At 31.8% G+C, this 15,426-nt stretch overlaps 1 protein-coding gene across 1 annotated transcript; it reads right to left on the reverse strand.

Annotated features, from left to right (window-relative positions):
• Positions 1–1,408: 1,408 nt before the first annotated feature.
• LOC148603467 (histone-lysine N-methyltransferase PRDM9-like) lies at positions 1,409–13,711 on the reverse strand. The gene is made up of 6 exons (XM_088552999.1): positions 13,339–13,711; positions 5,843–5,910; positions 5,134–5,328; positions 3,474–3,777; positions 2,148–2,318; positions 1,409–1,576 (listed from the first exon to the last, which is right to left on the reverse strand). Exons 1-6 carry the CDS (start codon positions 13,409–13,411, stop codon positions 1,431–1,433), a joined length of 957 nt encoding a protein of 318 aa, XP_088409125.1. The 5' UTR covers positions 13,412–13,711; the 3' UTR covers positions 1,409–1,430.
• Positions 13,712–15,426: the final 1,715 nt, after the last annotated feature.

Below are 15,426 nucleotides of genomic sequence, written 5' to 3' on the forward strand. Positions count from 1 at the left end.
GGGAGTATTGAGCGCTCACAAACATTTTAACCCGCAAATACGTGATATGCCTGTACCAATCCATGAACCTGTAGTTCAGTGATTTCCGTTGTTTTTTTTATTCTCATTGTTTTTCGTTTTACGTTTTTTTCTATGGAATCGGTCGATTTCCGTCTTTTTATGAATAGTTTAATATCATACATTTTGGGACCATTTACAGCTTGCTTTATGGTATGGGTATTGCCTATCATTGAAAAACGTGTGATGATCTGTAGATTTTTAATTGTTCTTTGCTTGGCATTTGATGGATGACTATCTCATTTGCAATCATACCACATCACTTTTTTTTTCTATATGATAATCTTGAAACTTACTTAAATTAAATAATATTGCACATGGAGTTGCACCTTTGTTATTTATGAGGCTTTTTTGTGACTCCTTCTTTATAGTGTGTGTCGGGAAGGTAAATTATTATAGATAGACGATTACTGGATTTAAGTCTTTTGCAATGTGACTGATACCACTAGCGGAGCATGACATAACATCTTTCCGGAGCACCCGATGTCTGTCCCTGTTTTTGTGGGAGTTTATCTTGCTACTGCTTTAGTTTTTTGTATGATGTATTGATTTTTCGTATCTTCGTATTATATTGTATTTTATTCTATTATCTACATCTTGTATTTAGATTGTCTCGATATATCTGAATTGTCTAATTATTTACGGTTCGATTTTACCGATATTTATTCATCCGATGGAAAAAACATGTAAACAGATAATTTTACACAGAGAGCTATCACTGTCCACGACTGTATACTAATTTCGTAACCGTACGTGTATTGTTGCTTCAGGACTTAAGTTTTCCCTTTAAAAATTCTGTTTTGTCATCATGATGTGATTTACCTCTGTTTTATTTATATATTTATGTATAATTAGTTATTTAATTTCATATTCTATTGAAAGAGTAATCAAGGGAACCAAGGTTATAGCGGTAATCAAAAGAATGTAATCCGGGGACAAAGACCAGACATGGAAAACAGACATACACAACAAAGAACATAAAGTAACTAAAATCATACATACAAAGTAACAAAAGTAAATGAGCAACTCGAACTCCACTAAAAACTGGGAGCATGGACCAACATCATATATGTGTTTCTGAAGAACGAAGTAAAAACATGTATGCTTTTCTTTACTGATTCATCTCTGTATTAGTTGTTTAAAGATGCATTTCTTATACTACTATTCATATTCATATCATTCATTATATTTATTATCTATTTTCTGCTAGTCTGTTGTTTATTTATACAGCATCACAATCCATACATTTAGTTTTTTGACATGATATTGGTAAACAAAGCTTTAACCTTAGTTTTCGTTCATTTCGTGTTCTTCTTTTATTTAGAATCTGGAAAGGGATAAAAAATTACAGTTAAGGAAAAAGAGATGTTTATTCAATGGAAACACATGTCCATGAAAGTACTTGGTGTAAATTCGAATTCCATCTCTCCATCGTCTCGGCAGTGTAACTTATTAACATGATCTCCTCCGAGTAATTCCTGATTTGGTTTGTAGTAATTACCAGCATGAAAACATAACCCTGAAGAGCAATTGAAAAAAATTAAGTTGTATGTTGTCTCTACATCTACTCAAACCTAAAATTAAATATGCAGTAATCGAAAACTTGGCTTTGATTTAATTTACTAATGAACCAAATAGATGTTGTTCAAGCTTTAAATGTTTGTTGAAAATTGCATCTTCGAAATATTTCACTTCGATTCATGAGTAAGGAGAACCTGTCCAATTACTGTTTAAAAGTGCAGTAATGGCGGTGTAATGCTATTGATAATTATTTCCTAGATTGGTTTAAGATCGGGTGCTGCGCTCGTCACTTGGGAAAGAATAAGTTTAATATTAAATTTAAACTTCCGGCTCCTTTTTTTTCTATTTCCCTAAAGGTCCTTTCATTAAAAGAGTTCAATAAAATGAGCCCAGAATTTTAATTAACTAGGGGAAGAGCCTAAATGATCGATGATCAATTAAAGCTGAGGTTGAGCCATATTGATAAACAAGAAATGTAACCGGATAAAATATTTTACCAATGACGATATTTTTTTTAAAGCACTCTTGTTGTAGGCTCTGTTTACTTAATTTTGTTGAAATCACTTTACCTCTACATTTTGCACAATCCCGTAATCCGGTGCATGGATTAACGTCGCATATAAAATATCTACAAATAACGTAGGCTTTCCAGTGTCGACATAGCTTATTATAACTCTTGACTGGTCCCGGTGATTGGTTCACAAAACGATAACAATTACTGAGAATCTTTTTAATTGGACCTAAAATTAAAATTATTATTACTTCAAGCTACAGTTATGTTTTCCTTTTTCTGATAGTCATAAAACCAAAATGCAGAGATGTGCTTGCACAACATATTGTTAATAAAAACAACCGAAATCTGCACAACATATAAACCGACTTACAAGATATGTTGGTCCGTGTTCTGAACTGTTAAGACATGTTTTATGAATTAATATGCTTTGTCAAACATCTATCATACATGTACTCTTTGTGCAAAACTGGTCCTTGATTCATTATCATTGTCTTACACATGAACAAGCCGTTAAGCAATATTTAATCCAAACAATTCTTTGTTTGCCTCTATTTACAACTGATCGAGTTCTCTTATTTTCTTTCTGTACTCACTTAAATGATATGGTCTATATCATTTCTATTCATGTTTCATAATAAAACTAGCTAAATGTTACTATGAATATCAAAATATAGCTTTAAATAAAGCAATTTCCTAAGACATGGTTCATAACACAACCATTGGCATTTGGGTGCTACCATCCAATTTACAAAGATGCTAATTCCGATATGATTATGACACACTAGTTTTATTATGCAAGGAAAGATAATCGAGGCTTGAATTGTTTAAGATTATTTTAATTCCTTGCCATATTTTCCTATCATTGGTAAGCGTTACTTTTTAGATTATGGACGGTAATGGTCACATTCAGGACGTTAGTAATAGAAGGGATAATATAAATATTGAATTTCCCGCTCAAAACATTCAGTTATATCGGTCATTTCATTAACTAAACTGCTCTATAATAAATCTATGCTTTATACTGATAAATGATAGACCCTGGGTGATCGAGGATAGATTTTTGGAGTATTTATTGTGTGTTACTAGTATTACAAGAATCAAAAGCTATCAAAAACTTGTTTTAAATATACTTCATTTAATTCATATTAACACAGAAAACACACATTAATGAAAATGTAAATTACGAAACACATAGTTGACATCAACAATTACTCCTCAACCTCTTTGTGGTCAGCTATATACAAAAACAGGCAAATATTTACTGAATATGGTGTCGTTATTTCCATTTGCATTTGTACTTACGTTCTTTCATATGACACAACTAAAGGAAACTACACTTTAAATTTCCACAACACTATTTGAAAAAAAGCAATTTACTCACCGTACGAAAGAGAGCTTTCAGTGATCGTCCGCCGGTCCGTTTCATTGAATCGTCTCATATAATCCTCTGTTGTACGATTAAGTCTGAGTAGTTTCCCATAATTTTTACCGTACCAAACCATTAGTTCTGTTCCGGGTTTTATACACTCGTAAGTTACATAGTATATTTCATAATTATACTGATAAAAGTACAAATTCTCTTGATCGACAGTATTTGCACAATTAATATATCTAATCCAGCTAGAATGAGCCTTAGAAGCAGCGTCAACGTAGTATTTGATATAATCTGAATTTTCATAGCGAACCTGAAATTTATAATAAACATGTACTATTATACGCGAGTGTCTTTAGTCTGTCGCCTTTATTTTGTTATATACAGTTTAATAACCTATCTTGAGTCCCGTCGGGAGTTTCAATATTTTAGACTATTACCAGGTTATACTCACTTGTTTTGAGATGGGTGTGACTGTTTACTCTTCCGGAGCACCTCATGTCACTTCTCAGGATTTTTGGATGGAGTTTACATTGCCAGTGCATTGTTTCTTTGTTGTTGTTATTTTATTTTTTGTTTGTTTGTTTGTTTGTTTGGTTGGTTTTTTTTCTTTTTTTTTTTGTGATACATCTTGTTTTCCTTATTTCCACCTTTTATTACTAAATCTATTTTATTCTGTTCTCTATGACGATCACCTTTGTTTCCTGTTTCACGTTCAAGTTATTTCTGTGGATTTTGTTGTATCTGAATTTTCACATTATTGAAGTTATGGTATTTGTTAGCCGAATTTTATTACAAAGACTCCAAAAAAAACTTTTAGTCAGTGCAAGTATTGTTTAAATGGATAAAGATGAATGGGGCTGCTGGATTAATTTGTAAAAGTTTAGATCACCACATTCGTCTCTTTGGCATGATTTATTGAACAAGAATCTTGCAAATTAAAGGTTTACACAATTCAAACAAATACATTTGATTCATCAAGGGGAGGTCTGTACCAACCGATGCAAATTATTTCAGACTATTTTATGATAAAGATCTACTTGGTTCATTTCAGGCAAAAAAATGTTGTGTAGATCAATTTATTATATATGCATGTATCACCAATTTGCTGTTTCGTCATGGCTGATTTTTTTATTTGAAATTTGTATTATTACCATTGCAAAAGAGAAGTTTCAAGATGATCTTGTATCTTAATAAGGGAGGCAGTTCATTCGAAATTTTCTATGTACAAAAAAGGGGAAATAGAAAAAAGGGATTCCATGCAAGACGCTAACAGTGAACAGTCTAGACTTCTGGTATGATGAAACACGGCAATAGCACATTAAATAAGACATTTACTTCTAAGATTCTTAAAGAATAGCATTTGAATCTAACAGCGAAACAGGAGTCACAGTTATGCTCATGGGGATAGGAATTATATACACCAAAGCTGAAAATATTGTTAATGATGTATCATAATTTGTTATAATCACCAGAGACCTGTTTAGACAGTGGTCATGTTTTATGGCATTTTTATGAGGCCTTTGTCATTTTAGACCTTTGGTATGCCCGAGAAACCAAAAAAAAAATGACAAATTCAATATTATTTGAGCGTTATAAATTTCAATGCATCAATGAGTAATCAAGAGAATCAAGCTTCTAGCCGTAAAGTTGGTACTAAATAACTCACTGCCCATGTATACGCCTTATTGCAATTGTCGCACTTCAGTGAATACATTAATCCATCATAAGGGCCGAGTCTTGTTCCCTTTGGTATAGTTGTTTCGGCAAATGCACCAAGTCCTGCATTAGGTAAACTTGATTTTCTGACGGCAAATCCGGGCGGAGTCGTCAATAGTGCATGATCTTCATTTCTTGAAGTGACCTATTGAATCATTATATACAACCATTAATATAGTTACAATGCTGTTAGTGTTATTGTTTTTAGTTTGTTCTCAGATTTTGATACAGTGGCAATAGCAATGGCGTCGGTTGTGTTAATCATATAGACTCACAATCACAGATTTTGTAGTAAGCAAATTACAACATTATGAATTCCAAAATAATCAGCTTGACCTTGCCCTTTGTTTTTATTCTTTGATTCTTGGAAGAAATAAAATGCTCGTCCTTTTATTTTGTACTGAAAATCGTACTTTTCCTTTATTATTGCTTATGATAATAACCCTTACTAAACCAAACAAATGTTTGTTCACAAAGGTATTATACTGCGCATGGGACTGGACATAACTGTCAGATTGCTTTTCAAGTTCGCCAGCTGCTCAAAAATATACGTTTTTGTAATGGGTTATCAGAATCGACATAAATATTGATATGTAAACTAATCTCTTTACAAAAAATCTAGATTGCACCTAAGTTTAATAATATTTGATAATACTCACTTTAATATTTGGAATAACATAAAGGCCATTTTCAGTGGGCAAATCTGGGTTTTCACAATCATAACACACTGTAAAATAGATAACAGATTCTCTTATTTTTCCCGAAAAACACTTCTATTTAATATTGATGTTGCATTGTAAAAAAGCAGTCATCACGCCAAGAGCAACACTTACTTCTCTAAGAATATGTAAAACACAACAGTGGTGATTGCAATTCAACTTTTCAAATTTACATTATAAAATTGGTTTCGTGCATATCAGATCAATTTTGTTATGGACGGGTTTCATCACTTTTAATTTAGTAGCTTTGAAACTAGATGTGAATAAACAAACACGTATGAGCTACTTTTATGCAATTCATTTTAACCAAAATGAAGCTCGCTTGTATAGTATAGGTCAACCATAAAATTCGATATATTTTTGTTTTGGTTTCCATCGATAGACAAGTCGTATTTTGTACATGATTGATTAAATGTGGTTTGACCAGCTTTAAATTATGTGTTTTCTAGATCAACTTCAATAATGTACGCTTAGATTCAATAGTTCACATGTTTCCTTGATGACAGATATCATCCACCATTTTGGCAAAGCGTGTATACCGTGGGAAATACGAGATGAACATTCAGGTCATTTGGGGGTATTTCTTTTGTCGCATGGATTTAATGTTTGAAACCCCTATTAATTTGTACTTAATGATCTCTGTTCAAAACGAGTTAAACTGGACATTGTGCTGATAGTAGTTTAATAAATAGAAATGATTTAAATACTTATGTAAACGAAATATAAATATTTACGTATCAAACCAACAATATCTCCATTGAACATTTAATGCATTACATAATTGAAGTAGAAGCGCACTGGCGAGAATAAATATACTGTTGTGATAAAATAAGCAACATAACATTTAATGGTTTTTAGAGAATTAGTTGTTATTATCGTCCATGAACTACCAATTTGACAGTCTTTTGATACCAAATCGACAATACAATTGCATTGCAAAGCACTGTTTACTTTCTTACGTACAAGTCTCTGTTAGAATCAGGCAGTAAGTAGAAATGAAAATTACCTACTTTTATAGTGTATATTAATATTTCATTACTTATATCACCACGACCAACAAATTGACCATATTTACTGTCTCTGTTTTGTGACGGAGTTATAAATTATGAAAAATCAAGTTAGAAATGCTGTGAGCAAGGTCAGAAAGATAACACCCGGCTCTATGTGGACGTATGCATGTTAAGTTTTTAATTCAGATGTGAAACCCTTAAGTTGAAGTTTTCACAAATGAGACAATATTATTGCTCTTTCACGCATATTTGTCCGTCTCAAAGTATTATGAGCAGTTAGGGAGTTTTGCTTACGATTTTTAAACCTTTAAGTTAAATGGGCGCCCTTTTTAGACGGCCGGTAATACTCAGCATCCCTCGAATATCTACATACTTTATGTAACAAACCTACAAAAAACAATTAACTAGTTAGACAGGAGGACGTATGGACTGATGGGCGTACAGACTCACAAGTTCTCTATCTTTTATATCTTTGTGTATTGAACAATATAGGATATGCAACCGACAGTTATGCACACTGTTTCAACAATCTTTTTTATAATGCCTAGTGCGTGCAATCTGTAAAGATAGGCCAACAAGTGATTATGTAAATAGTGACCATATGTTTTTGCAAAGACTTGCATTTAGTGAAAATTACGACTGCGATTGAAATTTCTAAATTCATGAAATTAAGATACATACCTACCATTATCTTACGTAAATTTCTGGATTTCTGTTATATTCAGTGTTTTGTGTAGAAAAGCGCGCTCACTTAGCCAAGAAATTGCAAACTATAATGAAACCATTTTATTTTTCTAAACTAATCTAAAGGAATATCTACAAAGCACTATAAGTATCCTGAAAATATATCATATACAATTAAGCATATATAGGTCAAAAAGTGCATCTGTCGTAACGAAGCTTTAGAATTTCGTTAGAAAGAACATTTAAATCAACATACAAAACCTAATAAACGTCTTTGTTACATAAATAATAGTTTTAAGATATAAATCATGGAATGATAGAATCCCAGTCGGTTCGAAAATAGTTTAAGTACTGTAGCACCCGTATTGTTAGTATAACAGTATAACAAATTACATGTAGTTACGAAATGAAAAATTCGGCTAACTCACAAATATGTATGACGTCTCCACTATAGCTTAATGTCTATTATTAATTATTGAACAGAAATCAAGATGCAACAGTATGTATGAACAAATCTAAGAGACAAACAATTGAAATGTGTGCAAAACTCACGAAAGGATACCCCACTCCCCACTACAGTAACCATAACATAGTCATCATACAGGAGATTTATATCACTCTAAAATCAAAACCCACGATTTTTATTGCAACATTTACTTGAAAGAGTGAATAACCAAGATATGATCACGAGTGCGGAAGAATGCCTATATTCAACAAGTCACGGACCTTGTTAATGCGTTCTTGATACGAGTGAATCAGAAATAAATCACGGAAAGTCAATTTTATCATTGTTTTACCACGGGCTGGCTGTCGCATTGTTTCACCCCAGCGATAGCGAGAGGTTAAATAAGGACATAAATGGTCAGCCCGTGGTAACACAATGATAAAATAGAGTTTCGATGATTTATTATGATTTGATTCTAATATGACTAGTTTCTTCATATTTGTTTTATAGACGCAGCCTATGTGCCGCACGTAATGTTCGTCATTTTTTTATCACTTTTTTTACCATGGCTGCGGTCTGACAAGCTTTGAAGCCCGTCCTATTAGAACTATATGTAACCAATTGATTATCCTATTTATCTATTCAGTCTCACATCTTCACCCACACTTAGAAATCGATGGTATAGGAAAACTTTTGCCAAACTTTACGAAAAACGTGATGACTTTTCATTCAGAATTGTCAACTTTCCTCTCATTTGTGGCAACATCCCTTCAGCACCTGCGTATGGAGTGTTCATATCACAACTCATACGTTATGCCAGAGCTTGCCGAAACTACGCAGACTTTTTGCATCGCTCTAGAACTCTAACAAATAGCTCGGCTCTGGAAGAGGGTTATGTTGCTACAAGATTGAGGTCATCACTACAGAAGTTTTATGGTCGTCATCATGAACTCGTGGATCGTTGTGGTATATCCATCTGCACCATGAAAACTGATTTATTCAGCTGGTCATAGTTTTCATTTCCTCGTTTGTCTACCCCGGACTTGACTTTTTATTATGAGCAACTCGGCGGGTGTTTCTAGAAAAGCAGAGGACGCTCACCCTAACGGTGCAGCTGGTCCATGCTCCCAGTTTTTAGTAGAGTCCGAGTTGCTCATTTGCTTTTGTTACTTTGTATGTATGATTTTAGTTACTTTATGTTCTTTGTTGTGTATGTCTGTTTTCCATAATTGGTCTTTGTCTCTGGATTGCATTCTTTTGATTACCGCTATAACCTTGGTTTCCTTGATTACTCTTTGATTACCACTATAACCTTGGTTCCGTTGATTACTCTTGTCTAGATTTTCTCCCTTATTTGTTGTCATTTTCAATATAAAATTCAAGTTTATTTAAATGACGAATTTATAGTTATAGGGTGAAAGTACGAGAGTGAAATTACCGATTTTTTTTACACAGGGAACATTCGGCAAATCACTGCTATCTAAATAATAAGGCATACTAATATATAACCTATGTCACAATATCGAAGTGATAAGTTGTTGCAGAGAAAACTCAAATTGTAGACGGGCGAACAGGATGGACAACATAATGCATGTATACCACTTGCAAAACGGGGTTAACAATCACTTTTTATACTACCAACACGATTATCAAGGTATACACCGCATATCTGTAAAACTGAACTGATCTATATATATTTGTATGAAACTATTTTAGGCGTTTTGTTGCACGTTACACAATAAACTTTGCAACAAATTATATACTTTTCTTACTAATCGGCAAGTTGTCCAATTAATAGTTCAAAGTAAAGGACATTTCGTAGTTCTGTATCACATCAAATTAAAAAATCATCCCATTTTGATCAAAGTCCGCCCGACGATTTGTCGTTATTCAAGAACTGATTTCGGTTACACTTTCGTAAAGATCGGATATGAAACAACAACAGTATAGTTTGTCAATTTAAATTCATTTGTCGAAAATCAGGTTGTGTCAAGATAAAGGTCCGGTTATTTTCTAAATTGTGAAATTCAAATATTGTGGAAATAAATAAATGAAAGAAAAATTGAACCAAATTGTATGATGACTGGTTTAAATTTTAACGGTAGTTCAACTGCATTTTTGTATATTGTAAATAGAAACGAACACAATTACTTATAACTTAAGAAAATCGATGAAGATAAAAAAAAAACGAATTATTTTTGTATTTCAAACACTTGCCATGACTGCATACCAAAACAACATTTTTCACATACTTCATAATAACGTCGATGTCTATAGTAATAGGTCCAATGTCGGATTTTAGATTATATGTATGAGCATAAGCTTTCCTACAAAAATAAAAGAACCTACATGTTTTTTCTACCGTTTATTGTGTCGTTTCATTTATTGTTGTAATCAAATATATTTTATATTACTACCTGATACGTTTGAAAAGCATAAACATTTTGTTTCTACGCATTAACCGTCTCAAGGCTTTGAATCGAATCATAGAAAATATCATAATATGCAAACGGAAATATTTTTTTTTTAAATTCTCAGATGACTTTTTTTTCGGGTACATTAAGAAATAGGTACGTCTTTCACGTATGACCATTGGTATCAACTAAACTAAAAACAAGAAACATCTCTACAACAATAACATGTTTACGATCTCTTTGCAATTCTTTTCTGTTTTAATCGCCATATCAAAGAATATTTGAATTCGAATGCATTTGTTGTTAGGGGAAACAAGTGCTATGTTTAAACAAAGACAGCCGACGCAGTAAAATTTTGTTCTTTATATATATATTTTTCTACATTTCATTCAAGAAAATAAACTATTGCACGCGATTTAAATTTTTCGATACAGTTTGCAATCAGTTGACTTGCGTATCCATAGAAGAGCGTGTTTAAGGTCAAATGGTAAAAAGCAAAACTATACCGACTGCGTCGGAAAAATAAAATGTTTATTCCGGTAGCTTACCGTAGTGTTCATTCCTAAATGTTAGCTTTAAGTATTTTTTAAATGGATTTTTGTGAAAACTTTTTTCGGATAAAATTCATTTATCTGCAACATATTAACATATCAGATCGACTAAAATACAGGGTACACCCTAAATGATTGATTCCAAATGCTTTAATTTGAGTTCTGCAGGATATGGACGTTTTATATCGCACTCAATAACAACACAGACAAATGTAAACTACAAGCATTTCCTCGGGTTATTATGGTGTCTTGGGATGTAATAACATGTGATGTAGGGACTTCTTTTTGATACTCATATTGTAAGAAACAGCGAGTGGAATCGTTTTAATATTTTCATTTGTATAGAATAGTCGGTAATGTAAAGCGCTGTTTATTTGTAATCATTTTTTTTTCTTTGAAGTAAAATCTAATTGTCAATCTTTTGAATAAAATATATCCCTTCGCATTTGTTTATGAAATTATTAATAACTTCGTGTCAAACCATTATAAAATGAATACCATGTAATGTATTATGCTATCCTATACAAGTACAATCGCACTCGTGAGAATGAATAGACTGTTGTGGCAACATGAATTAGCTATGACGTTATGATGAGAAGTGATATTATTTTTGTCAAAAGCTTCCATTTTTAGAAGTGTCGCTGTAATGAAATAGACATTGAAATTCAATTTAAAGCAATGCTTGCTTTCACAAGTAGATATCGTTATCGATTCGAGACATTTCATGAAGTATAAAAAGAACAGCTAACCACTCATCGTGATTGAGATTAAAATACTAATTTGCCAAGTCTTGGATGCAATTGGTTTAGTTGTATTACACTTTAAATGAGCTATGCAGGAGATTAAATTGTAGATCTTAGTAAGTCTTTAATATACTTTTAACGTAGTAGCGACATCATATGTCAACTCGACCAGTGTTAAAACGTAAAGGGCCGGTATCGGTGCGGTGCACCCATTTTCATGTAGGATGGATTACCCATGTTTCATTAATTTCTGTCTACCTGATTAATTTTTAGTAATTTGTGTCTTTTTGTTTTCTTGGTCTACATTTTGTACCTGAAAATGAAAATCATGTCTTTCGTTCAAATCATGGTTTCTTTGCTACTGTTTTCAGATACCATCCAATGATAAATGGTTTCTAGATAATCAATGTCATACAAAAATTATTATGAATGGAATTAAGTCTACTACGTTTCATCATAATCTTCATTTTTGTAATTTAATTAGGTGTCTTTGTAAGAATCATACAAAATCTGAAAAATGTGATACACCCCAAAAAAGACTACAAATTTTTATTTTTGTAATTGTTTTGTGGGTCTATATTACGAAATGTGTAATTATTCATTCAAATCTGCCTGCTCTTAGGAGATGATCAACATTGAAAATCCAATAGATTCTATTGTATTTGAGTGTCATTTACATAGTTATTTCCCTTACTTTTGAAATCTACAGTGTATTCTATATAATTTTTATCTCCCATGAGCACGGGTTATATGAAAAACCAAATGTTAATTTCTGTTTACTAAAGCATTGTAAACAAGATATCAAAAATAAAAATATGTAGGCTTTCCAGCCATGTATCACATTTTGCATGATTCTTAGAAGGAGTGCTACTTAAGTTGTGTTCATTACGATTGAATTCAATCAATATCATCAATAATTACATACCACTTCAATGAAATGACGAGGTTTATGCCTAAAGTTAGTTGATCTATACAGTACGTGAGTTTGTATGCTCGGAAAATCGACCCCATCTTTACACTTTAACAAGAAATGTACTGTCATTTGAAGGAAGTATTGTTTTCAGCTTTGACCAATTTTACACCCATTGCAGATACAAAATCTGAATGTGGATAATTCAAAGGTGTTAAGTTGTAGTCATTGAAGAATGTTCATAGTGGAATATTTAGAGTATTAGCTTTATCAATGTTTTTTTTTTTTTTATTTAATTGGAAAGTGCCTTTAATTACTTCATATAGAGAATGTCATAGGTTTTTTTACTAATTCTGAACACCTAAAACAAGCATTTTTTTTTAAGAAAATCACACAACCGATTTAATTCTCAGATAAATATCAGTAGCATATAACTGTATACGATTCAACATATATCTAAGTGAATCATAAGTGCATGTTGCTATTAAATTTATTAGAAAAATTTTTTTTTTAACTATTTTACCCATAATGACGTCGTTATAGCGGATGAATCTTTGAATTAAATTGCAGTTTAAAGGACCATTATGCTTATACTTACTGTGGTATTCAATTTTAGGCATATCAAATTATCAGAGAAAGAATAATAGAATACATAAGTGCGAAGCTTTAAAATACATACCAACATTATTATCATGATATAAACTGCACATCTGTAAAACTGTAATGATCCAAATATTTTTGTATAGAACCATTTTAAACGTGCTTTAATTATTTCCTGTTTAAAATGCAAATGTATCCAATGAAATATTCTATATTAACGCAAGTCCTTAACTTCTTAAGCCATACAGAAATTCCATCAATGAAAAAAAATAACATCAAATTTGGCCAAAATCGATTCTATCCTAATTCTGGAACCAAACTCTGTCACACATTATTATGGATACAATGTACTGCAGAATTCATTTTAAGTTTATCATTTCAACACACAAGGCGATTGACTATAAAGCTATGTCAAAACGTGTATCCAGTAATGTTTAAATTGTGTAATTCAAATATTGTCGAAATAAATAGATGAAAAGAAGTTATTTCTTTAACTCATTTTATTGGTGACCGACTTTAATTTTTTTTTAATGAAAGGTATTATTACAACAATCAGAGTTTACAGGCAAAGTTGGTTTCATTCATGTTATGCTAGGCATGAAAAGCTTAAAGGATATGACAAACTATAAACACTGTATAACATATAAAAGAAATAACAACATTCAGGTTCCCAAAGGCTAGCCAAAGAATAATAACAATAATTTTAAAGGCCATTAGGTCCTTAGGTGAAGGAACGGTTTGTGGCTTTTATGGAATGATTGTTATGAAGGCTTTCTGAATTAAAAAATATGTGTGAGATAGATTTTTTATTTAACACTATGATGATGAATTTCATGATTGTCTTTTACTCTAAATGGTAAAGAAGTCGAGATTGTAAAAGATTACAGATATCTTTATATTTCGCTAAAAGTAGGTTCTTTTTTACAACTCGAAAATATGTATACGAAAAAGGTATGAAAGCTATGTATGGTGTATTGAGAAAGTGTAGACGAAACCAGCTATTAATAAATTGTCAACTAGATATTTTTGATGAATGTGTTGTTCCAATATTACTATATGGCTCTGAGATTTGGGCATTTGAAAACATGGACATTTCAGAGCGTCTACATTTAAACTTTTGCGAAAACATTTTACATTTAAAACTTCCTACACAAGATTTTATTGTATATGACTATATTCTTTAGATGTAACAGCAAAATATCTAGTTTGTTGTACAATTTACTGTTTATTAACTAATATTTTAAATTGATGAGAACCCTGCCATTTGATTGGTTTGTTGACAAAAATTAAAATTGTTTCAATTGCGTAAACTAACTTGCTATTTAGGCCACGCCCACCTTTTACGGAACTACTTTTTGTTTGTCAACATCCCAAAACATCGTTTTCAGTCACATTGTAACGTTGAAACGTTTTTGTGACAATAAATTATTATTTATGTATAAAATGCACATTAAACCTGTAATTAATGAATTTATGTTGTAAAATTAAATAAATAAAAAAAATATATGTTGTTTTTTTTCCGTAATATATTTTTCGTACGTCGTCTGCTTGTTTACCTTTGACAAAATGGCATCCTTTGATGTTCCCTTTGATGATGAAATGGGGAATTTAGACGTCTTGAGTTTCCCTTTTAATCCTAAAAACTCATTTGAGGTAACAAAAACAAATTCAAGAGAATAATACGACGTCTAGAAAACGAACACAGAAGAGGAAAATTAACAAACAGCCTGAGGTTCAAGAAAATTACAATATGAAAACAAGAAGGGAATTACACAGCAACCTTCACAAGTAGGTAAGGACAATGTGCATTCGAAGAAAAAGCGTCTTCACTAACTCTAAAAAACGCACCATCATTTGTTTGGGTGCATGTTTTGGGACAAACATCAATCCTTTGTTTGTTAGAACGACGTGATTGTATATAATTCGGATAGACCTTATTATCGTTTGAAATACGGTAATGTGATAACTTAGTCTAATTTTGGGATAATGAAGGTCATATTATTTTCAAGTATGTTTTTCATTGGAAGATAGAGTACAGAGTATTATTTTTTCACATTATTATTGAAATGTATTTGCTTTCAGAACTTATTGTGTTGATATAATATCAAAGGTTTTACGAATTTAAATCGTTTTCCTAATTATGAACATTTTAGTATCGTATTCTCAT

The sequence above is a fragment of the Perna viridis genome, chromosome 11 (assembly GCF_037379345.1).
Source record: "Perna viridis isolate PV_CMFRI_1.1 ecotype Kerala chromosome 11, ASM3737934v1, whole genome shotgun sequence".
Classification (NCBI taxonomy): Eukaryota; Metazoa; Mollusca; class Bivalvia; order Mytilida; family Mytilidae; genus Perna; species Perna viridis.

What these genes read in the sequence shown, in the direction of transcription:
- LOC148603467 (XM_088552999.1), bottom strand. Translation starts at nt 13,411, where the DNA reads ATGGTTCTATACAAAAATATTTGGATCATTACAGTTTTACAGATGTGC. An exon ending in TGAAAGCTCTCTTTCGTACG is followed by an intron (nt 2,319 to 3,473) that starts GTGAGTAAATTG and finishes TTTTAATTTTAG; the next exon opens with GTCCAATTAAAAAGATTCTC. An exon ending in GGATTGTGCAAAATGTAGAG is followed by an intron (nt 1,577 to 2,147) that starts GTAAAGTGATTT and finishes ATTGCTCTTCAG; the next exon opens with GGTTATGTTTTCATGCTGGT.